Source organism: Plecotus auritus (genome assembly GCF_963455305.1).
Source record: "Plecotus auritus genome assembly, chromosome: 9".
Lineage (NCBI taxonomy): Eukaryota > Metazoa > Chordata > Mammalia > Chiroptera > Vespertilionidae > Plecotus > Plecotus auritus.
In genome coordinates this window covers 14,876,613-14,901,495 of record NC_137783.1, presented here as the reverse complement: position 1 = coordinate 14,901,495, position 24,883 = coordinate 14,876,613, and the positions used below count along the sequence as shown (strand labels likewise).

Genomic DNA, 24,883 nt, shown 5'->3' with positions numbered 1-24,883 from the left:
AGTCACTGTACAGGTACATGTTAAACATCTGAAAATAAATGGGTTTTTCCTGTACTCCGCGTATTTTTTGGCCGCCTGGTAATTCTGTAACAGAGGAACATGAATAAATTCAGACCTAAGAGCAAAGGTGGCAATTTGCTGTAGCTCAGGATGTCATAGTGGCTAGTGAACTTGAGCTAATCAGGGCTGCATGGAAACAGCCACCTCAGCTGTTCCCTGTTGCCTGGAGCACTGATAGTAGCTGACTTCATTGCCCACCTTCCTCAACCTACATGCTTCCTGGTGATTGAAGGAGCAATTGTATCATGTGCTTTGACTGACCAATGAATAAGTAAGCATGGTCCTTTTGTGCAAGAGTCTTTCAGTTTTTGGATTTTTTTTTTTTAAATGTATTGATTTTAGGAAGGAAGGGATAGGGAAAGACAGAAACATCAATGAGGAAAGAGAATATTGATTGGCTGCCTCCTGCATGCCCCCTACTGGGGATCAACCCTGCAACCCGGGCATATGCCCTGAAGGGGAATCAAACCATGACCTCCTGGTTCATAGGTCGATGCTCAACCACTGAGCCACGTTGGCCAGGCAAGAGTCTTATAGTTTTATAGATACTAAAAAACTAACCCAAATTTAAAAAGTGGTGAGTACAAGCAGAGTGCACAGATTCATATGTCATCTCAGCATCTGAGCATCGGCCTCTGACTTCTGCAGAGTTGCCAAGAAGGGGAACTCCAAGGCCAGACTTCCATCAAGAGTGCAACACGCATTAGAAGCACTTGTTGTCAGCAAAAGTCTGCCTGCCAAGGCTATTACAGGCTGGGACTCACTGGAGCCTAGGAAAAGGATAGTCTCCATGTTATAACATTTGTTTGTTAAATTTTTAAGAGACAGTCATTGGGATTGCTTTCTGTAACCCAGAAAGAGGAACTTTCTCGTGCAATGTAGAAGGAAGAGTGGAGTTTAAATTCCGACACTCATTTTTTTTTAAATTGATTTCAGAGAGCAAGGGAGAGGGATAGAGAGATAAAAACATCAATGAGGAGAGAGAATGATTGATTGGCTGCCTCCTGCACACCCCACACTGGGGAATGAGTTCACAACCTGGGCATATGCTTCGACCCACCAGGAATCAAACCGTGACCTCCTGGTTCATACTCCTTAGAGGTTAGAAGCGATAGATTCTCAACAAGGAGAATGACAATAACAAATGGAGAAAGGGTGACCCAGAAAGTTGGAAAATGATGGCAATGTAAGTAAAAAACAAAAACAAAAACCTGATATCCCAATAAATAGTAATCAAGTGCTAAGAGTTTTCAGATCAAAAATCTCTTTGCCCCTCCACAAAGAGAACTTATTTATCAACCTGTAGGAATGGCTAATCCAAGTCCCCAATAGCATTAAAAGGTACGTGTTTGGCACAGTGCAATGAGTACACATTTCCCAATTAATGTGGGTCAGGGTTGGGGATGGGAAAAGACAGACTTTTGTGAAGTCATCTTATTTCTTTCAAACTCAAGGAGTCAAAGCTAAGTTCACACTGGCCTGACTCAGTGTTCTTATTTGAAAGGCGTGATAAAGCAGGACATTCAAAGATCAATTCTTTTCAAATGTTTTTTTTTTTTTTTTTAAGTCTTAGTCCCCAGAAATGCTGGCAGAAAAAATATATACATTTTTTAAAAGAAAAATAAAATAAGTCCTGTGCCTTTCATGAATTGATTGCATTCCCGGCTTCTGGCTTCTGCAAGCTTAGCTAAGAAGTCATAATCCTCCACAATCACAGATTGTTTGAAACCAATAAAGCAAAGGTGATGACCTTGCTAATACATCCCAGCAGGAGAAAGAAATAAAGCTGTGCTGAGGAATAACTCTCCGGCACACCATTTCCCTTTGGAAAGAGGAGAACAGAGCTGAATGTGCCCTGGCTTGATTCATGGATGAACAGTGTCTCGGAAACTTCACCTGAAAGAAGAAACAGGGTTTTCTAAAATTCTCTACTAATGCTACTTGCATTCCCCCTTGTCCTGTGATACAAAGGGAAAAGCCTCTCCCTGGATGCCAGCTTTGGTGACATGCATGACTCCGTGGTCACTGATCACAGCTGAGCCTGGTCTCAACAGTGTCCCCTATCCCCCTGCCTGAAGTTAATTCTCTGGTGACAGCACAGTGTGCTGTGCTCAGGATTGATTCAAACGGGCTCCACATGACATTCGTTTTTAAGCAACACTCTAATGTGAACGGAAATTAGCTAAAGATTCATTTAAAAGATAATGGAGAGGCAGTGTAGCACAGGCATTAAGAGAACACGCCTGGGAAGCAGCTCTGCCAGCTTACTGCCGTGTGACCATGGGGCACATTCCTTACTTTTCCTAAGCCTCATTTCTCTGATATTTTACGTAAACCTGGGCTACTGGTACTGCCCGATCTACAGGGTTGTTATGAGGATAAAAAAGCCCTGAGGACACCTGAAGTGCTGCAGAAGTTAATCACGTGTGCAATCGTTTAGTTCAGTACACAACATCCACACTATTTGATGCTCATAGACCTGGCCCATTTTTTTTAATGTATTCCTCTGGACAGGCACCAGTGACTCATTAAGTGAAATAAGCAGGTCGTCAGAGTCCTATGAATAGTTACTCCTATTTTCTCACACACAAATGTGACCCTGATATAAGTATATATCTGTTGGCATTTTCAAGTCGGGTCATAAGGATATGAACAGCCCAAAACTCTAAGCATCACACCCCTTGGGGAAGCCGGATCTGAGTGGGAATTAAGATTCTATTCACTTTTTTGTTGTTATTGTCTCTTCATTGTTTGGCTCATCATAATAGGCATACATTCTATTTTCTAAAAATAGCAATAAGGTTTAATAAAGTAAATGTGTAATTCCAGGAAACAAGGTGCTCCATGTGACACAGTTATGGAGATGGGAGAGAGAGTTATAATGCTTGACAGAATCCAAAGGACCAGATCCAAAGCACCTCCTCATCCTGCTGGGGATGTGGGTCTCCGGGGGCCACCAGGGCTGCAGAAAACATTTGGAAGCACCGGATGAATAAAAGGCTGTGTAACACGAACAATTCTCCTGCAGGGAAATGACCCTACTCTAGCTTTATTCTCTTCCTTTTTCAGGGTGGGTATTTCTGTTCTATCCTTGTTTTCAGAGTTGACAGAAAGCTGGGTTTCATAGCAAAATTTCCTTTAGGGCAGGGATTAACAATCTGTCCAGAGCTGCCCTTTGCTTTTCCCTGGATGAGGAATAGGAAGGGGAAAATAGATCACTAGCTAATGGGAACCACCACGGGGCTGGCAGTCACCGACTTCAGGTCAGCTTCTGTCAGCCTGAACCTTGGGTACTCCCCAGAGAACACTGGCCAAAGCCATGCCATTCTCTCCACAAACACTCCACTAGGACATGTCTCAATAAATTACCGTGTGTCACACCCAGAATGGGACAAAGTGACTCCTGGGATAAGGACACAGGTCTGGCTCCCAGTGCAGAATCAAACAGACAACCTAACCCGCTCTCTCTACTTGAACTCTATGTTCCTTTGTCCCACCGAGAGCAAGAACTGCTGTTTGACTAGTGCGTAATGTTGGAGATCTGCTCAGGAGACTGTGTGCGTTTCATGTGGACCTGAAAATAAGACACCACTGAAATGGAAAAGAAGTCAGCTGTGTCAGGCAGGCTCTGTCACAGAGAGGCACTGCAGTTGTGTACCCCTTTAAGACAGCACGCTTTGGGCCTTCCAGAATTGCCTAGGGCTTTTTCACCAGCTAAGACTCTTGTCAGCACCTCGCTGATTACCCTGGCACCAGACTGGAAAAGGATGAATATATTTCTACTCACAAATACTGTATCCAGATTTTGATGTTTTATTTATCTCAGCCCTAAAGCTGATCTTGCTTCAATATGGTTAAACCACTAGCTCTACCAAATCTCAAAGCTTAATCCACTGTAAGGTGGAGAAGATTCTGAGGGGTTCATTGTTCTGTGTTGGCTCATACTCCTTCCTTCTCAGGTTGACTCCCCCGAGTGAACCGCAGCACAACACAAAACCAAATCAACAACATGCTCCAGGATTAAGGTGTAATCAATGACAAGTCCAACAGGGAGTGAAAGCTCATTCATTCAGTACAGCGGCCTCTCACTCTGCCATCCGGGGCTCATTGACCCAGTGAGGTCAAAAGACCTAGGACTTTCACCACAAGGTCAGCCACCTCTTGGTCTCTCTCCTATTCTAACACCCCAGAGGCATTTGCCACTTGCCCCCTGCTAATGATTCAGCTGGTCAGAGTTGTGAAGAATAAGGGCTCAATTGAAAAGTGCACGTATCTATTTGTTGAACAAGAAGCCATTTCCCATGGCCTGGTATTTTTCAAGAATAGGGCAAATGCTGCTCAGAATGTCATAGCTCTTTGAAAAACAGATGCATATAAGACTAAAATTTTATTTGCACGGCCCTGGCCAGGTAGCTCAGTTGGTTAGAACATTGTCCCTATACACCAAGATTGCAGGTTGGATCCCATTCAGGGCACATACAAGAAGCAATCAATGAATGCATAAATAAGTGGAACAACTAATCGATGTTTCTCTCTCTCTTTCTAACATCAGTTTTAAAAAAGTTTAACATTTTATTTGCTTACTTGCTTAGGTATGGAATGATCAACCATAAGGCAGATAGGACTCCAGATGACAGAAGAGCAGTGAAATGATTAAAATTTATTAACTAGCATCCTTGTAACTGTGTGGGCTATTACTAACTGTGTGACACTGAATACACTGTAAAAGTAAATTGAGAGGATGCATATCTAGCGCTCAGCATCATGCCTGAGACATAGTGATTATTCAATAAAAGCTAGTTTCTATCATTGTTGTCATTATTAGCGGCTTTGTTGCTATTATCCTTAAACCAGCAAAGTGCTGTGTTTAAGGGCTTAAAGTCTAGCTGAGAAGTGAAAATATACACATGAGCAAAGTAAAGAAACGACACTTACATTTTTGTCACAACACGTATGGTTGTATGACAGTTTTTAGTTTTTATATTAGATTTGTCTCCTTCTGGGATCTGGCAGTTCTGGGTGGCTGCTTAAGTACCTTTCCCATACAATGACATATGGCAAGTTATGTGCAAGTTCACGGACCTCTCTCGCTTTAACTGTCCATAGACCTTGGCCCTAAACAAGAACACCTGGAGGACAAAGCCTATATGCTGTTATCGATGTACCCACCCACGTTCCCTCTCCTGGACAGAACCTTAAGACTAAAGGAGTTCAACAATTCATCTATGTTGAATAAATGAGTGAGAAACAGAATAACATATTGATGACCATGCAGAAGAGAGAGAATTGTAGTGTTCACTGGTCTGTTCAAAAACAGATACTTAGTGAGCATCATCTATGTGCTAAGTCTTGCACGCAGTGCTGGGGTGCCATGTGCCTCTACCAAGCCCCCTGATTTGGGGCATAGGCAGGTATTCTGAGAAGAAAGTACAGCTGGTGTGGGAGAAAAATGAGTCAGTACTACCAGTCTGCTGTCCTTCAAGGAAGGCTGCACTAGGTGACTAGAAACGCGAGGAGCTCTAGTCCCGATTCCCATCCTTGACCCACCCAGGCCTGTCACATGTCTCCTCTATATGAGCACCCCCAAAGTGGTTCCCCAAAGACCAGCTGGGCATCGTGAGCTGCCTGAAAATGCAAGCTCTACTGAAGCACTTGTGAGTATTCTAAATATTATTCCTTCTTCTCTTTTTTCTTTTCTAAACTATATTTTCATTGAGGCCTGTGCTCATCTATCAAAGCATTGTAATAAGTAGTTCTAATAGTGGAGAATACCCACAGTAGTCATTTGCCACATATGACATACATGGCAAATGACTATTGTGGGTATGTTAGAAAAATAAAAACACGTGGGTATATTATGTGTGTCTGTACATATGGGTGTATATATATAAATGTGTATATACATATATACACATATATATATTTGTGTGTATATATATATATATATATATATATATATATATATCCTTTAGTGAAATTGATTCTAAGATTGAAAAGTCAGTGGGTCATTCTTGCCACACTCATCCAATCTTAAAATCCTGGGGTTGCTCCCACAGAAGGAAGGCCTAATATTACTGAAATATTATGTCATTTTTATATCCTCCTCCCTTAAGATCAGAAAAGTACATTCTTCCCTGACTGGGGCATAGGTAACAATGCGCCCCGAGAGAGAAAGGAGCCCTTGAACATGCGCTTCCGTTGTCTAGGACAAACTGCTCCTCACGTCCCTCCGGCATGCCCTTCCCACTGCTCAGGTGGAGAGTTATAGCTGCTAAAAGCCTGTCCCACAGAGACAGAATTGCACACCTTTTAATTTTCTAATATGCCGACTACACTTTATGTGGCAGGTGCACTGCAGTATAAAAGCTGGCATTTACTTTCATATATTTAAATACATTAGAGAAATCTATCAACGAAGCATAAGCTTACTCGGAGTCGCTGAGATTCTGATGAACGGGGACTGAATTTAAACAATACAGCAGGTGTCAGGCTCTTAATGCTTTAAATAACGCTACTTTTTGAGGCTCTCCCAAACTTCCCACATTTTAATTCAGTTACAAAATGTCCTGATGGTATAAACTCTGCATAATTGACCTCCTTAGTTGGGGGAGGAGTTCAATGACCTTAATGCCTGACAACAAGTAAAAGAACAGAATCTATCCTTCTCCTTGGTCTGCTAGAGTCCTCCTGAGGTGAGAACAATTGACTTGGGTTGCCATATGTAAAAGAAGCATGTGACTATCATTTCACTTTTTATCTAATCTCAGAGGTTTCCCAGCTTTGCATCCCCCCCACCCCCCCACCCCACCTCTCTAATCTATCACCAATGGATTTCATGGAACCCACTTACTTCTCCTTTGATTATAAGGTATAAAACCAGGTTTAAAAAAAAAACAACACACACACACACAAAATAACCTGCCATTCTCTCAGTTCTTTGAGATTCTGCTTCCCAGCTCAAACGCACACACACAGATTCTTCACCTTTGAATGTTTCTTATATTAACAAAACCATTCCCCTCTTAGTGTAGCCATTCCTATTATGTGTGTGTGTGTGTGTGTGTGTGTGTGTGTGTGTGTGTGTGTGTGTTTTGGGGATGGTGATCAAAAGTGATATCAGAAGTTAACCATTGTTATGATAAGGACACTGACAAATCAGAATAATTTAGGAGAGTGCATGAGAACTATATAAATTAACTGAAGTCAAACAAAGTTAAGTCAGGGGCCTGTTACCTGCTGCCTGACATGGAACTGGGCTGACCTGAGATGCAAGCAGACGGCAAGGCGCCTCTAGAACAAAGAAACTTCCAGCAAAGATCGATTAATAGCTCCTCACTCATACCTTATGGTTTACCCATACCCTAAAGGGAAAGCAGATCATAAAACAGACCTTGTAAAGAAAACCTTAACCCCAACGTATCCATGCTCTATTTCCTCATCCCAGTAATTTTCCACAGGAACTACAAATAGATATAAACTCAATCTCTAGAGAGAGTTGGCGTCTCTCTTCCTTCTCTTGTGAGGAGAGTTCATCACTCTGTCTATGGAGTGGCTTTTCCTGCTTCTCCTCTCTACTCAATATACTTGCTTCTGCTTTAACCTCTTGTCTGGCTCACATTTTGAATTCTTTCCTGCATGAAGCCAAGAATCCCCAGCTAGGGGCTCGACTCTCCCTTAGGGACTTGCCCCTCCAGCATCTAGAACAGACTCGGGCTTGACCCCAAGCCAGTGATCCCAGCATATTCTCTCTGGGGTAGTTTTCGTCCTCTCGCAAGTTCAGAGATTATCAGAAGACCCAGGACTGACCAATCAGAAGCAGTGTTCTACTGGTTCAGGTATGGGCCCATGACACAGACTGCTCCATTAAGCCAGAGTATGTGGCTCGCGAGCCGCAGTTTGCTGACCACTGCATTAAGCTCACAGATCAGTGAGAACTGTGGGGACCAAAACTCATAAGGACAACCTAATGAACAGTTTAGCACAAAGATCTGACTGTGACCAAAAGGAGGATTGTATAAAGAAGTAAGGATCTGGCCTGCCTGCAGATAAACTCCAACCATGGCCTACAGGAACTGAGAGCAGAGGAAGGAAGGGTAAAATAACCAGAGATCTTCTCACCTTCTCACCTGGGAAAAAGGGGGTGGGGGAGAGCAGTGGTGGGCATGATTAAGTAACAAAGCAATAATTAGCTCCGTTTATCTACTTACCTCCAAAGTGAGCTCTCAGTGATGCTCCCCAGGTTATAGTCATAGAGCTTTGTCAAAATGAGAATCACCTGAAGGCAAAAGAAGAAATCATGGTTAGTCTCAAACAATTACAATCTCACAGAAGCGAAATGGCCCAAGGGAGGGTTTAGGATTCCTTTAATGGGCGCTTAACATAATTGAATGAATTGTTACTGCATTCCCTTATGCTGACTGGGAAAGGATTTGCCAGTGCCTTCCATGAAACTGCCCAAGGCTAATCCCTTCCCCAACTTTCTCCCTTCCACTCCCACAGCAAGTTACCTGAACATCCCAGACCTTTCTTACCCTGGTGGGCTTAACACTTTCTGGGAAGATTGGCAAAGCTCTGAAATATGCATCCTGCAAGATAGCCACTGAGCTGATGGTTTGGAGAATGGAAGGTCCTAGAAGCACACAGACAGGTTACTTAGCTTCTCGGAATCCAGGTTATTTAGCTTCTCGGAATCTCACTATGCTATCCCCCAGAAAGGGTTGCTGTGAGGAGATCAATTAGGTAAGAAATGCAAGTTATCCTGGTTTAGCATGAGGTTCTTAAATGTTAGTTCCTTCCCTTTCTTCTCTGCAGGCCTGGCTCACCTATCAGTTTCTTCTCATCTCCCAAAATTGGGGAAAGCCATTAGATGGAAGAAGACCCATGGGCTAAGCCACAGCATTTTAACAGACTCCACTCTATGTTGTACGGGGTCCTGAAGCCTATGGAATTTGGGGAGCCCTCCATAAGAAACAGGATATAAGATTATGATTCCAAACTTAAGGGCAGGTCCTAGAAAGGGACCCGTCCAATGAGGGGCACTGAAATGCAAGGTTCATTAATGTCACAGTGAATCTTCCTCTGATTCTAACTTATTGCTTACTCAGAGAAACCCAAACATTGCAGTTCATTCTTTCAGAATTCAACCAACACTTAATACCCATTTATTAGGAGCCTGGAATGTTGCCTAATGCCAGAGGAAAATACAAATAAAGATGAGGCCCGGGAGTCTGTGGCCCAGTTAGGACAGTAACGACCCCGAGCTGGTGTGGCTCGGTGGTTGAACATCAACCCATGAACCAGGAGGTCACTGTATGATTCCCTGTCAGGACACATGCCTGGGTTGTGGGCTCAATCCACAATAGGGGGAGTGCAGGAGGCAGCAGATCTATGATTCTCTCTCATCATTGATGTTTCTATCTCTCTATCCCTCTCCCTGAAATTATATATATATATATATATATATATATATATATATATATATAATAATTTTTTTTTTTTAAGAAAAACACACAAAGTTGTTAGAGAGCTGGAATACCTGCCAGAAGCCAATTTCAGCATGTCATAATTACAAGAGTTTCATCAAAAGGTTGATGAAACTTGGGGGCTCAATAAGGGCTGAGTCACATATGTTAATCACCTGTTGGAATGGTTGAAAGGCACTTCCCCCAAACCTGAATAGGATGATTGTTTGCTGCCAGACAGCTCAGGGCATCTCAATCTACATGTTATTGCCTGCTACTGGCCAAACAGCTGTAGGCTATTCCCCAATCTGACAATGCTTCTGTACCCTACCCTTTGAAGTCTATTATCTCCACCTTGCCTTAGGACAAATTGTGTTAATAAAAAGCAAGGGTCCTGAGACAAGGAGAACCTTTAGCTCCTTTAGTTGAAGCTCCTCTGACCCCCAATGCCTTTCACAATTATCTTTCGTCTCTGGACTTTTATTTAACCTATGCACAGCCTTTCTCCAGATTGCTGAACCCTTTGTAATGCTGGAACAAGAACCCCGGTATATACCTCTTCTCAGCCCCACTGAAACTCATGCCCAGCGTGGTTGCCTGTTTGGGCACCTGCAGCAATGACCAGGGTCCACCTGGTGATGGGAAGTCCATGAGCACCAGGGAGCTTGGGGAGACTGAACAGAGCAGTGTGTTCCTAAGCACTGATATCTTCACCCCTTCTTACATAAGGAAAAGAACCAAATGGGGCCTGCTCCTTTTTCTGTTGAGGTTCATATTCCTCGTCTGATAAACATAACCTAGAACATCTGGCCCAGGACTGCTGTTTCCATCTCAGGAGAAAAAAGGTGACATCTATTTCCAGGATTTTGTCTGCAGGCCAAGGGATCAGTTCTAGCCTCAGTGAGCAGGGAACATTCTAACCTTGATTTTCAAGGCAGTGCGCTGCCAGGAGTGCTGAACCCTTCCAAGCTGCACTCTGCTAGCACTGGCCTTGATTTACTTAAGCATCAGGGAGAGATTCTGAAGGCTTCTTTCTCAACAAGCAAACTGGAACTCCAGGACTTAGGTTTGTTCCAAGTTCAAGGGAATGCTGAGGATCTGGGGACCTGGGCTCTAGGGCCTCCCCTCTTCTATACCACCACACAGACTTCCTTCAAGGAGCTGTTCAAAACATGCTTCTTTAGCAAAACGTGAGCATGTGTGAGGTGCTAGGCACCCTGGAGGCACATCAGATGGCATGCCTATGGTTGGGGCATATGTTTAACAGATCCGGGTGCCAATTAAATTGCTCTAAGTGCTAAATTTCAATCACCGCCATCCCAGGAACACTGATCAGTGGCAGCGGGGTGTCTGTTTGTTTGAAGACACAGAGTGATGTTGCTGCTCCACCTCCAATAGGCCTATAAATCCCCCGCAGAGGAAATGGGAGCAGTGAGGGCATAAAGCATCTCCAGGTAGTTGCTCTCTTGATACAATACAGCAGCGAACAAAATAATGATGTTCAGCTGGTCACAGGCTGGGTCTCCCATCCATCTGACAAGGGAATTCAGAGGAACCCCAGAGAAGGAACCCTTTAACCTAGCATGGGTGAGGCACCCCACCCACATGAACAGCAATCAGTGAAGCAATTCACAGGCAGGCGGGCATGAGGTACCAGTGACTCTTCTTACTGGGCTAGGAAAACGAAAATGCCAGTGATATTCTCAGGCAGTTCATCAATACTGCACCAGAAAGGTGTCCTTCATGGCATTTCAAAGCTTATCGGCTTGAGTCAACCTGATCTCTCTGTTTTCAGAATGATTACAGCAAGAAAGAAGAGAGAACTTCTAACTTTTCCTTATGTTTTCAGTTGATTCCTTGAAATCTCTCTCCCCATCTTTTGTCCCTTTACTGTCCGTGTGTGTTATTTAGTGCATTACTCCTGGATGGTGATGCGCCATTATATGAGTTCTGCTTTGCTGTTGTTTGCTTGCTTTTCTGTTCTGGTTCATTAGTAATACTACTGAACAGAACTAGCACCACCATTAGATGAGAAAATGGGGGAAATGCAATTGCCTGCTTATTCTGGTCCTACTGTCTACCATGTTTTGTGTACTTTTCACGCTTACAAAAAAAATCAATGAAACTTTTTAAGCAAGTAAAATGTTATATGTACTGAAATAACATATAAATGGTCATTTATTTTTATTCATTCAATATAGTACAGAGTTAGTTCAATGTATCCAAGTCCAAATGCACAGTAATTATAAACCTAATCAGTGAGAGCAAGTCTGTTTATATAAACACATTCACACAAAATGGAATCTCCATCAGCATCTCATTTCTCTATATCTTGTTTACACTATTTAGTACCAAAATTTCCCTGATTCAAAACAATAAGTGGTGAGCTATATGGTCACAGCTTTTTTGGGTTCTTCTCTAGATCGTAGGACATTTTAAATAGCTCTAATCCAAATATCTATGGTTTGACAATTTCTATCTACATGGTACCAGACTTCAGTGCCCAGGTATTTCTAGGATCTTTCACAATTACATCTCCAGGTAACCCCCACGCAGTCCAGGAGCCGCTGTCACCACAGGCCATCTAGGCTGTTCTTTTGCTGTGGCTGTATATTCATTGCTTACAAAGCCTCTGGGGAAAACTTCCCTTTGTCCATACTTATAAGAAACATGAGCACCCACCAAGCTGCTATGCAAGGCACCCATTCCTGAAAGAGTGGGAGGGAGCCAGAAACAGTGCCAGGCTCTGTGCAGGGACCAGTGAGGGTCTTCAAGGGAGTGAGCCTGGGCATCCTCCCCAGCGTCGAGTCCAATTTTCACCACCTGTGCTCACCAGACTATTCTCCTTCTTCCCCAGGTCTTCCAAAGCTCCTACTGAATCACTACCAACGCCAGCCTCTCCCCGCTTCACCTCTGTACATAGGTGTGAATAAACCATCACAGCAAGAAAGTGCTCATTACATTTCAGACCCAATGGAATATTATTCAGCCATAAAAGGAAGGAAATCCTGCCATTAGCAACAAGATAGGTAAAGCTTATTTCTAAGTGAATAAACCAGATGAACACAAATAAATGTATAGTTCCCCTTAAATGTGGAATCTTAACAAAAGACAAATAACAAACAAAAAATGATTTTGTAGTAACAGAACAGTATGGTAGCTGCGAGGGGCTGGCAGAAGGATAAATGGGGAGATGTAGGCCAAAGGGTGCAAACTTTCAGTTATAAAAAGAATACATTCTGAGGAGCTAATGTACAGCATGGTGACTACAGTTAATAATATAAGAATACTGTGTATTTGAAAGGTACTGAGAGTAGATCTTAAACATTTTCAGTTAAAAACAAAACAAAACAAAAACAAATCCTCACAGCCCTGGCTGGGTAGCTCCGTTGGTTAGAGCATTGTCTCCATGTGTCAATGCTGCAGGTTTGATGCCTACTCAGGGTACATACAAGATCAACCAATAAATGTATCAGTGGAAAAACAAATCCATGTCTCTCTTTCTTGCTGTCTTTATTTCTCCCTCAAAACAATAAAAAACAGAGTTAACAATGTGAGGTGATAGATGTGTTAATATCTTGAACATGACTTTCATCCCACAATGTATATTTATAGCAAATCATCACATTGTACACTTTAAATATATATCATTATATTTGTCAATTATTCCTTAATAAAGTTCTCAAAGAAAAAAAGACCATCACAGAGAACCCTGGGGGTGGGGGGAGGTTGGAAAGGGAAATGTCAATCCTCTCCTTCCTCTTCTACCCCAAACTTTTTCTGTGCTCTGTGCCAGAAAAAAGCATTCACAAAAATAAAGACACCAGTATGTAGAAGACTAATAAGAGTGTTCTAGTATAAAACAGCAAAAGCCAGTAAAAAAAAATGTTCTCTGGTATAGAACAGCACGCAAGCCCTATTTTCAGCAATGCACTAGAATGAATCAACAGGGCAGCAGACCAAGGTCCTACCTTGCACTCCCCATTCTGCCAAGTATTTAGACACGTGACAGCTTTGAATGCAACAGTAGGGCTTTATTTTTAATGAACATAAGACTATAATTTAGAAAAAAAATCCATACATTTAAGGGAACCCCCGAAACACCTTTCCGGTAATCCGATTCTACACAGTATACTTCTGAAAACATCTGCATTAATCAGTAGACTGTAAGAACCAAAATTGATTCCACACTTCAAAAGTAACAGCATTGGAATCCTCCATTTATTTTCTCAAGGAAAAAGCAGAGTGTCTTGACTCTTTCCTTTGAGAACTTAAAAGGATGCACCTCAGAGGAGGGGGGCCTTTGGAGGGTTGAGGGGGGAGTAAATGTATTTCCCATTCCCTTCATTCCCTAAGAAGGAATGCACATATCCCCCTATGAATGTTCTCTCCTAATTCTTTTGCTTATGAGTAGCTATATGGTTGGAAACAGAGGGTTAATGAGAATCTTTCATGAAGGAGGACTTGACTAGCAAGCTGACTATTCTTCTAAGCTATGGATTTAGGGTAGCTCTAGAACTACTGGACACTGAAGGAGATTTGAGTTCCTCCAGGACACTTGGCCTGGCCACTGCCCTTCACCTCATCTCACCTCCATCGAAGGGAAATCTTGGAAAAGCAGGCCACGTCTTCTCATTTTTCAATTGTTAATGATTTGCAGTCATTTCTGTTCCCTTTTTGTGTCCAACTGAGGAAGTGGAATCTAATCGCAGGGGAAACAAGAGTGACCTTGGGCTTCTTGGCAACGCAGGCTTTGGGGACAGGATCCCAGAGTCTCTTTTATTCCTGACTGTCTGTACTTCCAAACCCCAAATAATGAAGAGGGTGAAAGGAGGCTTAGTCTATAAAACAAGACATGTTCTTTTGTATTACTCTCAGACACCAGTGACTCAGGGGTGGGTTGGCAGGGGTTTCTGTCATTGTCACACATGGGGGCTCCACAGCTCAACCAGGCTCTCCTTCATAATTCCGCTCCCTGGGTGGGCCACAGTCTGGCTGAAAATGCCAGCAGGCTGGGACAGGGGCTGAAGCTGGCCACCTCCATCCTTCCCCCACCACTTCCAGCAGGTGGGGTGTCCTCATCCCCCAATCTCCAACGTCAGCCTCTCTGCTTCCAGAGTCCATTCCGGTGGACATGTTTACAGATTGCATGGAAGTGAAACGGGGATGGAGAATTAGAAGGGGCCTGAAGAGATCTGTGACGATCTTTCAGGGGTATTGAAGAGTTGGATAAAATATAAGGGGGCATGTCCAACAGCCAGAAATGTGATTTGTTTTTTTATTGTTTTCTCTGCACTCCAGTTTTAGGGAAAAGAAGCAAACCCACACAGTGGTTTTCCAAAAAATATTCTCGTTCCATATTGTGTCTATAGCGCAGTAAGCATTTATTCAACTTTCCTACTGAAACGGAGGTTCTCATTCTTAAGAGAAGCCGCATATTCTTTAACAATCCGGTCAAATATATGCTATGCACATAAAACAATGAGTATAACTTTAATGATATTACTGATCTCCTGAATCCTAGGGGGGTCATGAATCCAAGATTAAGAAGCTTCTATAATTCCCAGAAAATGAGAGCTTTGTTCAGAAGAAAGATTTTTCAGCTCTAAAATTCTGCACATTTAATTCAATAAACATGCATTAAGCCTTTTTAAGAGGCAGGAATAAAAAATATGTGCTGCGAGGACACAAAGGGAGCATGAAACTCGGCACCAGTCCCTGGAAGCTCACGGTCAAAATGAAGAGGCACACGTGCACACAGATGGTTACAAAAGGAGGGGGAAAGGTATGCAGCAAGAGGAAGAGTGTTTACATCTTCTCGAGAGCAAGGAAGAAGAGTATAATCAGGAATAGGTTCTTATATAAAGGATGCATTCAAGACAAGTCCCAGAGGACGTTTGTGATTCTGGTGGACAAGAGAGTATATAGAGATGGTATTCTTTTTTAAAAAATGCATTTTTATTTATATCAGAGAGAGCAAGGGAGAGGGACAGGAAGACAGAAAGCTCACTGATGACAGAGAATCATTGATTGGCTGCCTCCTGCACACCCCCTACTGCGGATCGAGCCTAAAACCCGAGCATGTGCCCCGAACTGTGACCTCCAAGTTCATGGGTCTATGATCAACCAATGAGCCACACTGTCTGGGCTATAGAGATGGTATTCTAAAGGAAAGAATCATGAAAATAGACAGCCATACTGTGAAAGTTTCCGGAACAGTCAGAAGAGAGCACGTCCTCAGGTTTAGCTACACCTTAGAGTCCCAAGCATGTCAAACTCGCGGCCAGCAGGAGGCATGCAGCCTGAAGGCCACGAGTCTGACATGCTTGCCTGGGCTTACACCAAGAGTGGGACACACAGAATATCAGACTAGAGAGCTATCTGGCACTCTGGCGGAGGTCCTTAATATTAGGATGGCAGGGTGCTCTGTAGAGAAGAATAAAGTTTTTGGAATCAGGAGACCAGATTTTGAGTTGTGGTTTAGCCACCATATCTGTGAGAATGCCTTTTGCAGCAAGAAACAGAACAGGAAAAGTAACACACAATTTAAGAGATGTATTATCTTTTAGAGCAGGAGGCCCAGAGTTTACATAGTTCCAGGCTAGTTTAGCCAAGCGATGCCAATCAGACCCGCACCACGGAGTCAACATTGGCGCTGCGTGTCATGTTCGCAAGGCGGTCATAACACTTCTCTGCCGCACAAGCAGACATAGCTCCACCCCGCTAAGGAAACAAGAGCCTCTAGCGTAGGCCTGCTTTTGTTTTGTTTTGCTTTTAAACGAGAAAAGAAACCTCTTTTCCAAGAGTCCTCCAGCGGACTCTGTGGTCTCGATGACCAGGAATCAGCCACATGCCCACCCGGGGGTTGCAATGAGAGCTGGGAAAAGGAGGCGCTGCTATTTTCGCTTGGTGTTTTCTATGGTAAGAGGTGGGCTCTGCCAACAACCACTTGGGAGTGGCTGGTGGTTACCCATGAGTGGTGTCTGCAATGGTGGGACCTTGACTAAGTCAAACACTGCACAAATTTCTCTTACGTTAAAAAATAAATAAAAGGTCATCTCTCTCTCACCTTAGTCTTCCAGAACTGTGGAAAAGAAACCGAATAGGAAGTGGAAGAACTCTGAGTAAATGTTAAACAACATTTATAGCAAATGCAAGGAGTTGCTATTATTAACAATATTTATTGGATGCCTACTCTGTGTGCCAGACAAATTTCCTTATTAAAGATATTTCAAGTAATGAACATTTTTTTTTCTAATGAGAAAATTGAGTCCCACAGAGACTAACTTAAATTACTCAGTTTGTGAGTGGTGGACAAGCTTAACTTACATTATATACAGACTCTTAATCACGGTGCTTCACTATCCCCAACCTATAATGTCTGCGTCCGCCTATAACTAGAGTAGGCAGAACCCCTGAGGATCCACACTTCCTATTCAACTCCAAAGTACTGGACATCTGTTATCCATCACCTGCGATGCTGGCCTCAGCCTCCTTCTCTCTCCCTCTGCCTTCTTCCAGACAGTCCTGGAATATTTTCTTCTTATAATAGACAAACTTCATTTTTAGCTCATTACTGACCTCATGTCAATGCCATTTAGATTGGTCATTTCTTCATTTATATTTAAAATTTTTGAACTTTGGTGAAATCCTTTTTTAGGAATTGATCTTTCCGCTTAATTCACTACAGAATGTGGCTGTCCCCAGATCAAGGATTCTTGATTTTCACAGAGAGGTTTACAGTGTCATTATTTTCAGAAGATTTAAGTGAATGTATAATAGTGCTCCATTTGAGTCATCAAAGGGAAGAGAAATCAATAATTACTAAACTGGATTAATAAATCCCAGAGGGGAGAGGAAAGGTTGGTATGATGGCATGTGCACACACAACCACAAACATGCACTTGAAGTCCTAAGACCAAAAATCCAGTAAATGCAAACGTAAGTTGAAATAGAAAACCAGTAAAAAGAATGGGATGAACTGGGGAGGGGGGGGGGGGGGGAGGGTGGAGCCAGCCAGAAAGCAGTTAGATTTCTCCAAAGACCTTCTCCCTCCTCCTTTTGTAGGAGCCCACACATAATTTAATGTCATGTTTATGTAAAATCCTCTGCATGACACTGAGATGGTGTGAGTTAAACAGCCACTGTGCCTCCCTGGAGAAGTTACTAGTGTAAAAGACCAGGCAGCCAACAGTGATGATGCAGACAGAAACAGAGGCATACAGATAACCTAATCAACGCTGGGCACAGAGCAAATTGTAGCACAGGAAAAAGCCTTTGTGGAAAGCAGAACATTTTTCAGTAAAATTTGCTGTCCTTCTTCTGAATCTGTTTCCCTGTAGAGGTCATTTGCTGCTGAGATGCAAGGCCGAGAGCAGCAAGACCAGCACCCAACCTCCGGAGCACTGTCTCAGGAGCTCCCACGTGAAAAAACTCAGCTCTCACTCTATCTCTTCCCCTCTGTCTGCTGAAAGTCAAGTCCTTTCCTGTTAGTAATAAGCAAGGAAATGCTTGTAATAAAAGGCAATCACCAGTATACTCTAATCCTGGAGCCAGGTCACTGTACTTAGCAAACAAACCCAAGATCATCAAATCCAGGAGACCTAGGTTGCTTTTTCATGCAAATCTTGAAAGTAGAACTTGCTTTCCTCTTCCCCAAGGGGAGGGACACTATCAACTAAAATATATATATATATTAATTTCACAATGCCAAACCAAGCAGTCTAATGACAATGCATTCCTCTGTATCTTTCTTCTTTCTTCTTTTTCCTCCTCCGCCCCTTTTTTGAATGATTAAAAAGAGGATAATGGCCAAAACATATATCCATATCTACTGGGTAATGTTGACCAGTTCATAGCCTTCTGCTTTTATGTAAATTACTCTGCCATAAATTATACTCTATTTTAAGCTTCTGCCTCACACCAGCGGAAGTAGGTAGATCCTAAATTAAATGTGTGTGTTGTGTTGTTTTTTTCTAGAAAAGAGCCAGATATCAGCACCAATGTAATCTGAAAAGAGCACCAAGATAAAATGATTGTATAAAATATGAGGAAAATGCATAGACAAGACTTATCTGTGTAGGGATGATAAAATGGAAAATTAAACAGACCTGGAGACTTATAGTCAAAGCTTCAAGACAGGAAAGCAGCTGAGGCTAGGAAGTGGGGGACAGAAGCAGGAGACCCAAAGGGTTGTTTGGAAAGAGAGCTGCAGTTCAAGGAAACCGAGTAGAATATCTATGCAAGTCCATTGTTTCACAGCTAAATAAACAGTTATCCACCATGTTTCCCGTATTCCCCTTCACAGTGCTCAGAAGGGGTTGGAAGTAACACACAACCTTCCTGCTTCAGATCAGTCCCTATTCAAATCAGGTCACCTGGTACTTAGAATCACAGAGGATGCAGAGGACTGTTAGTTCAGAGTTACAAAACAATAAGAAAATATTTCTTGCATTATCCTCCCTCTCTGGAAATCTAGAAAACAAAGAGAGGAAACCTGCTATATGCTTAAGTACCAGGGGTACAACCCGAGTTTGGTAGGAGAGAGAGACAGGATGTGAGGAAGGGAGAGATTCCCTTTCAACTTCCTTGATGCACTGGTCAAAGAAAGGGAGATGCCCAAACTCCAAAATGACTGTCTGTCTGAATTATAGACATTATCTCAATATTAAGACTCTTCCTATGCGAGAACCCGCACACAAAGTGAACACACCATTAAGCAGCAAACTGCCCGATAAGGATGAGGGACCCTTCTGCTCATATGCTTCCTTATAATAAACTGAAATGCAAAGAAATGAACCAAGACTTTCCCTTTCCTACTTCTTCATCTTGGTTTTATTCATGGGTCTGAAGAGGTTAACTCAATTTTTAAAACATTATTTTTCAAGGTTAACACACCATACTTAGAGGAAGCTAATAAAGAAAGATATGCATAGTATGGTGAGCCAAGGTCAGAACTTGAACCTCCACAAGGCACTGGAATTGAAAATGAGAAGAATGTGAGCTTTTATATACCATATTTTTTTCATTTTCTTTTCTCATTTACCATACAGTGCAACTAACAAAAGCAACAAGAATAAAACACCAGAGATAGTCAGGTGCTAAGTTCAAAGATTTTCATTTACTCTGAGGAAGTCTTAAAGTAGGCCAAGGAGGAAGAGAAACATCTTACTTTCTTAAAAAAGAAAAAAAAATAAACAATAACTGACTCCTCTATTAGCACATCTTTTGTTTCCCTTTGTCTAAGTGCTAAGGTTTGATGGAACACAATTTGCCTGAAAGAAAATTCAAAGCTTAAAAAAAGCTGGCTTGAAATTAAAATTACCTGAAATTCCAAGTAAATCATATCTATATATAAAAAAGCCTAATATGCTAATTGTCCCTCCGACCGTTTGACCAGTCACTATGATGCGCACTGACCAGCAGGGGGCAAGCGCTCTGACCAGTAGGTTAGCTTGCTGCTGGGGTCTGGCCAATTGGGACTGGGCGAGAAGGGCATGACACACCCTTGAGCCCTCCCGCGGTCCCTCCCCAGCCCCAATCATGCAACAGTGGGGTCCCTCGGCATGGCCTGCACCCTCTTGCAATCCAGGACCCTTCGGAGGATGTCAGAGAGCCAGTTTCAGACCAATCCCCACAGGCCATGCCAAGGGACCCCACCAGTGCACAAATCCATGCACTGGGCCTCTGGTTAATAAATAATAATGGTTTCTGTCAGAGGGGAAAAAAAAACTATCACAGTTAAGTGATTCTTATATATCCCTTGTCATTTAATCACAGAACCAAAATGCTTCTACATGATTCCAATTCTAATCCTTTACAATGGCATCTAGAAGGCTGGTATGTGGCTATAAAAAACTTAGCATTTGGACACTCTTTTAAAAGACATTTAAGGCAAAATTGGAAAGTACTTGAAAGACCATCTAACTCCAACCACCTCCTTTGACACAAGGTGTATGTAGGTTATACTTTTAGAAGAATCAGTTCTTGAATAAGAAGCTTCAGAGAGTAAAGAATCATCTTAGCATACCATATGCCATTTTGGTGCATGAAGCAGCAGTTCCCGTGTGCAGAAGGGAGGACTGGATGGGGCCAGTTCTGCCATAGGGATTTGGAAGAGGTAGACTAAAGACTGCACCAGTAGGATCTGACATAGATCCAGGTTTAGAGAGAATGAGAGTCATACGATTTGGGGGCTTCTCTTTAAGAAAAATGATGCAAAAAAAATGAGTCTTCAAAGCGAATATTTATTAGACTGGGAAAATAAATCACAATAAATTGACAGTGCCAGAAATGCATGTATATGTTTCTTCTGAGATATCTCCAGGCAGATTGGCAGGAATGAAGACAGAAATGTTTTCTGATCGCAACCTGGCTTCCTCTCTCTGCCAGGAACAATCTATACCTTCCCCAAACTCCCAGAAGTCACAGAAGCTCATGCCTATAAAGGCTCTGAATCTTTAAAAAGTAATAATAATAATTTGATTGGTTTCAGAGAGGAAGAGAGAGGGAGAGAGAGATAGAAACATCAATGATGAAAAACATTGATCAGTTGCCTCTTGAACAGCCCCACTGGGGATCAAGTCAGCAATCTGGGCATGTGCCCTGACTAGGAATTGAACCAGAAACTCCTGGTTCATAGTTCTACGCTCAACCACTGGGCCAGGCCAGCTGGTCAAATGGCTCTGAATCTTAAGCTTTATTAGCTTCAATATAACTCTGCCTTCAAGGGGGATTCCACTTTAAAAGCTCATAAAATATTTTTTTAAAATATTTATTGTTGAAAGTATTACATATGTACCCTTTTCCCCCAATGACTCCTTCTAGCCCACTCTAGCCCCATGCCCCTGCCCCTGCCTCTGCCCTTCACCATCCTATTGCCTGTGTCCATGGTTTATGCATATATGCATACAAGTTCTTTAGTTGATCTCTACCCACCACCTCCTTCCCTCTGAGATTCAACAGTCTGTTCCATGCTTCTATGTCTCTGGATCTATTTTGTTCATCAGTTTATTTTGTTTATTAAACCTCTTAAGTGGAGGGATCCATTTCAGCAGACGTGGGCTATGAGTCAGAAGACATGAACTTGAGCCTGGGCTCCGCTGCTAACACACCGAGACCCTGAGGAAGCCAATGCACCTCTTTGGGCTTCAGTCTTCTCTGCGGTTACTTACATTAGATGTTTGTAGGTCTCTTGCCATTAAAATACCATTCAATGATGATTACCTCAACTACTCAATCTTCAGTGTTGCCAGGCTTAGTGAATGTTTTTTATATCGCTAAAGCTAGAGCTCTGAGTCTTCCTTGCAACTATCCTCTTTTTTCTCCCCAAATCTAATCAGTCACTAAGTCCTATATACCTCTCCCCTCTAACTTCACCTCACCCTGGTCTGGTTCACACCAACTCTCACCTAGAAGAATGCAATGCCTCCAACAATGGTCAGCATCTCCTGTTACTTCCCCTAATGTCACCCTCTACACTCCTACCCCTATAATCTTTTACTAAATAGCAATCATGTCATTTCCTCCACTCTTTAAACACTTCCGTCGCCTCCTATTGATCTTAAGATAAAATTTAAATTTCATAATATGACCTACAAGGTCAAGTATGATATGGCTCCTATACTCATAGTCAAATCAACGTCATATCAATGCCCCACTTACTCTCACAACTCGGTGTCAACTTAGACATAATGTGCTCCTGCTGACATAGAGAATGTCAGTATCTGCTGATGGACTGACTCAGTATGGTGATATTGGAGATACACTTTGATAGGCATAAATAACATGTTCCGTTACATGAGCAATTATTGTAGAATGCCTCTAGAGTATAGTGGGATCACAATAGTCTGAGTATGTTCAACATCTGAGTATATTCAACATAAGAGCCTTGTCATGTCATCAAATTCCAGTTTTAGGAATAATCTTCTAAACACTTCCTATTTCCTCCTGAAAGTTTAGGCTAATGACAGGATTAAATGCTACAGAAAATTCAATGCTGTATCTCCTTGGGGAGGGCTGAGTAGATGTAAAACATGACTACGACCCAATGCAAAGGTTTATTGATTTCTCTGTCCTTTCATTCAAAGGTGCTTGCTTTCATGCACAGATGTGTGAGGCACCTGAAGGTTGGCCAGGATACTGCAGAGACACACTGCCCCTTCTGTGAGTTTCTAGAAATAGACAGCCCTGGAAAAATGCAAGCGCATCAGGGTACAGATCTGAAATCAAAGTCTGAATTCAAGGTCTATCACCCATTTCTAATGAGACCCTCAAAATCACTTCCACTCCACAGTGGGGGCAAACCCAAATAGAGGCTGTATGAGCGTCAGAGTCGGGGCCTAAAGCTCGAAGTTGAGAGTCCTGGATCTGGTACAGAACCCATTTTAATTCCTTATATGACCTTAGTCAATTTGTTTGATTTTTTTTTCATTTCCCTATTATATGGGATAGATAAAATTAGAATTCCCTTTTCTAACTGGATTATTATCACCAATTTACTTAATTAAGCACTTTTAAAATTTCTGTCACTTGGCTAAGCATTTTGCATAAATAAATAAATATATATATATATATATATATATATATATATATATTCTTAACAATCCTATAAAGCTAATGCTCATTTTCTTCCATCCTTCACTCCTTCCTTCCTTCCTCCCTCCTCCCCTTTTCTTTTCTTTTTTAACCATTTTCCAGATGGCAGATTGGACAGTTTAAGGAATTTGCCCAAGATCAGCTAGTGCTTAATTAGAAAAGCTGCTGTTTGACCCCAAATAAACTGAACCCAGAGCTGAGGTACTTAACCACCACGCTGCATGACCTTTATGGAGAGGGAAAGATAAGAGCTTCAAAGAATTTCAAAGCTTATACTTCTTGCTTTCTATTAGCTGGATGCTAGCCTCTGTCTGCCCCTCTGTTCTCTATCTATCTATCTATCTATCTATCTATCTATCTATCTATCTATCTATATTTCATCTATCCAACTGACCACAGTGTATATTTTTTTTCCTGAGTGCCATCCAGGATGCAAAAAGAGAAAACAGACACCTCACTACGCATTATAGCTGGGGAGTACTTCCTTGAGCTGAGAGGTGGGAATCAGGAGCAAGCCCCTGCTACATGTAAATAGGACCTGTTGAAGCTCTTACAACCAGCCGGATGCTTTACACACAGCAGGCCATTTAATTCACTTCAGAATCCTGGTGAGAGGGTCCATGTCTTCTCACTAAGGAGGTGGGCTGGGCTGGATGCAGGTCACACATAGTGAAGCCTAGAACTTCTTGGCTTCTGAGCTGGAGTTGGGGCCTTGAGGATGGGCTGAGTCAGCTCTTCCACCATCATGGGCTGATGGGTGATGTTTACTGCTCCCTCGCTGAGACCTCTGTGGATTCTGGGCCAGAGAGCCACACCTCTCTTTGCCCTCCAGCAGGTGTAAAGCATGGAGGAGTCAAGTTCGGAACAGAGGAGAGAAATGTCCCAAGAATCTACAAGACCATCAATCTGCTCTTCTGCTAATGAAGGACTCATACACTGAAAGTCACTCAAATGCCGCTACCTCAAAACAGGAAGTGGGGCTCCAGTTAAGGAAGGATAAACAGGCTGGAAAGAATGCTATCTCTATTCCGAGTGGGAAATCAGTTAGAAAATGGATACGTGTGGTGGCACTGCTGCTTCTCTCACTTTTTAATCCTTTAAATCCTAAATCCAGACACCAGTGAAATTTAGAAACCCAGCACTCTGCATGCCCAAGGAAATGCAAATCTCCCAGGAAAGAACTGGATTCCTGGCACTGTGACAGGAACTGGCCATCAGGAGTCTCTCTCTCTGCAGAGAAAAGGAGCCACACATTCCCAATGCTGAACAGGGGTGTGTGGAGGTCCCTGGGCCCACTCAGGGGGCTTCGGTAAGTAACAGGAAGCGGCTGGGGGGAGGCGAAGCCGGAACTCTCTCCAGGGATGCTGCAGGAGGCAGTAGGGAAAAAAAAAAAAAAAAGAAATCTATTTTCCTGAAAATGGAACCTCTTCTTTAGATTTCCTCCTTTTTCCCCCTCTCTTTAAACTGTCCAAGATTAATGTGGCAAAAATAAAATGCCCACAGGCTGCTTATTTTGACGCTTACTAAAGCACATAAAAGTGAAGAATTAGCATGGAATGAATAATTTATTTAGAGCTGTACTGTTGTTTTAAACAAATCACTTCCATGAAAGCGATGTGTATTCAAGCAATAAATCATTGTTTAGCACTCTGTCTCCAGGAAAAGATACCACTCCGCAGAATTATTGAATGGCAGTGCCTGGCAAGGGAGGCAGCAAACTAAAGATAAAGGTGATGTCCTTGCATAAGGGGGTTTCCATTGGATCT

At 42.5% G+C, this 24,883-nt stretch overlaps 1 protein-coding gene across 4 annotated transcripts in view; it reads right to left on the bottom strand.

Annotated features, from left to right (window-relative positions):
• SORCS1 (sortilin related VPS10 domain containing receptor 1) overlaps positions 1 to 24,883 on the bottom strand; it is a gene marked incomplete at its 3' end in the record, with an annotated part of 485,219 nt that overhangs the window by 304,673 nt on the left and 155,663 nt on the right. For all 4 annotated transcript variants that reach the window (XM_080641532.1, XM_080641530.1, XM_080641531.1 and 1 more), the window contains exon 2: positions 8,268 to 8,335. In XM_080641532.1, coding sequence (XP_080497658.1) covers positions 8,268 to 8,335 — 68 coding nt within the window. The remainder of the gene's footprint in view (positions 1 to 8,267; positions 8,336 to 24,883) is intronic.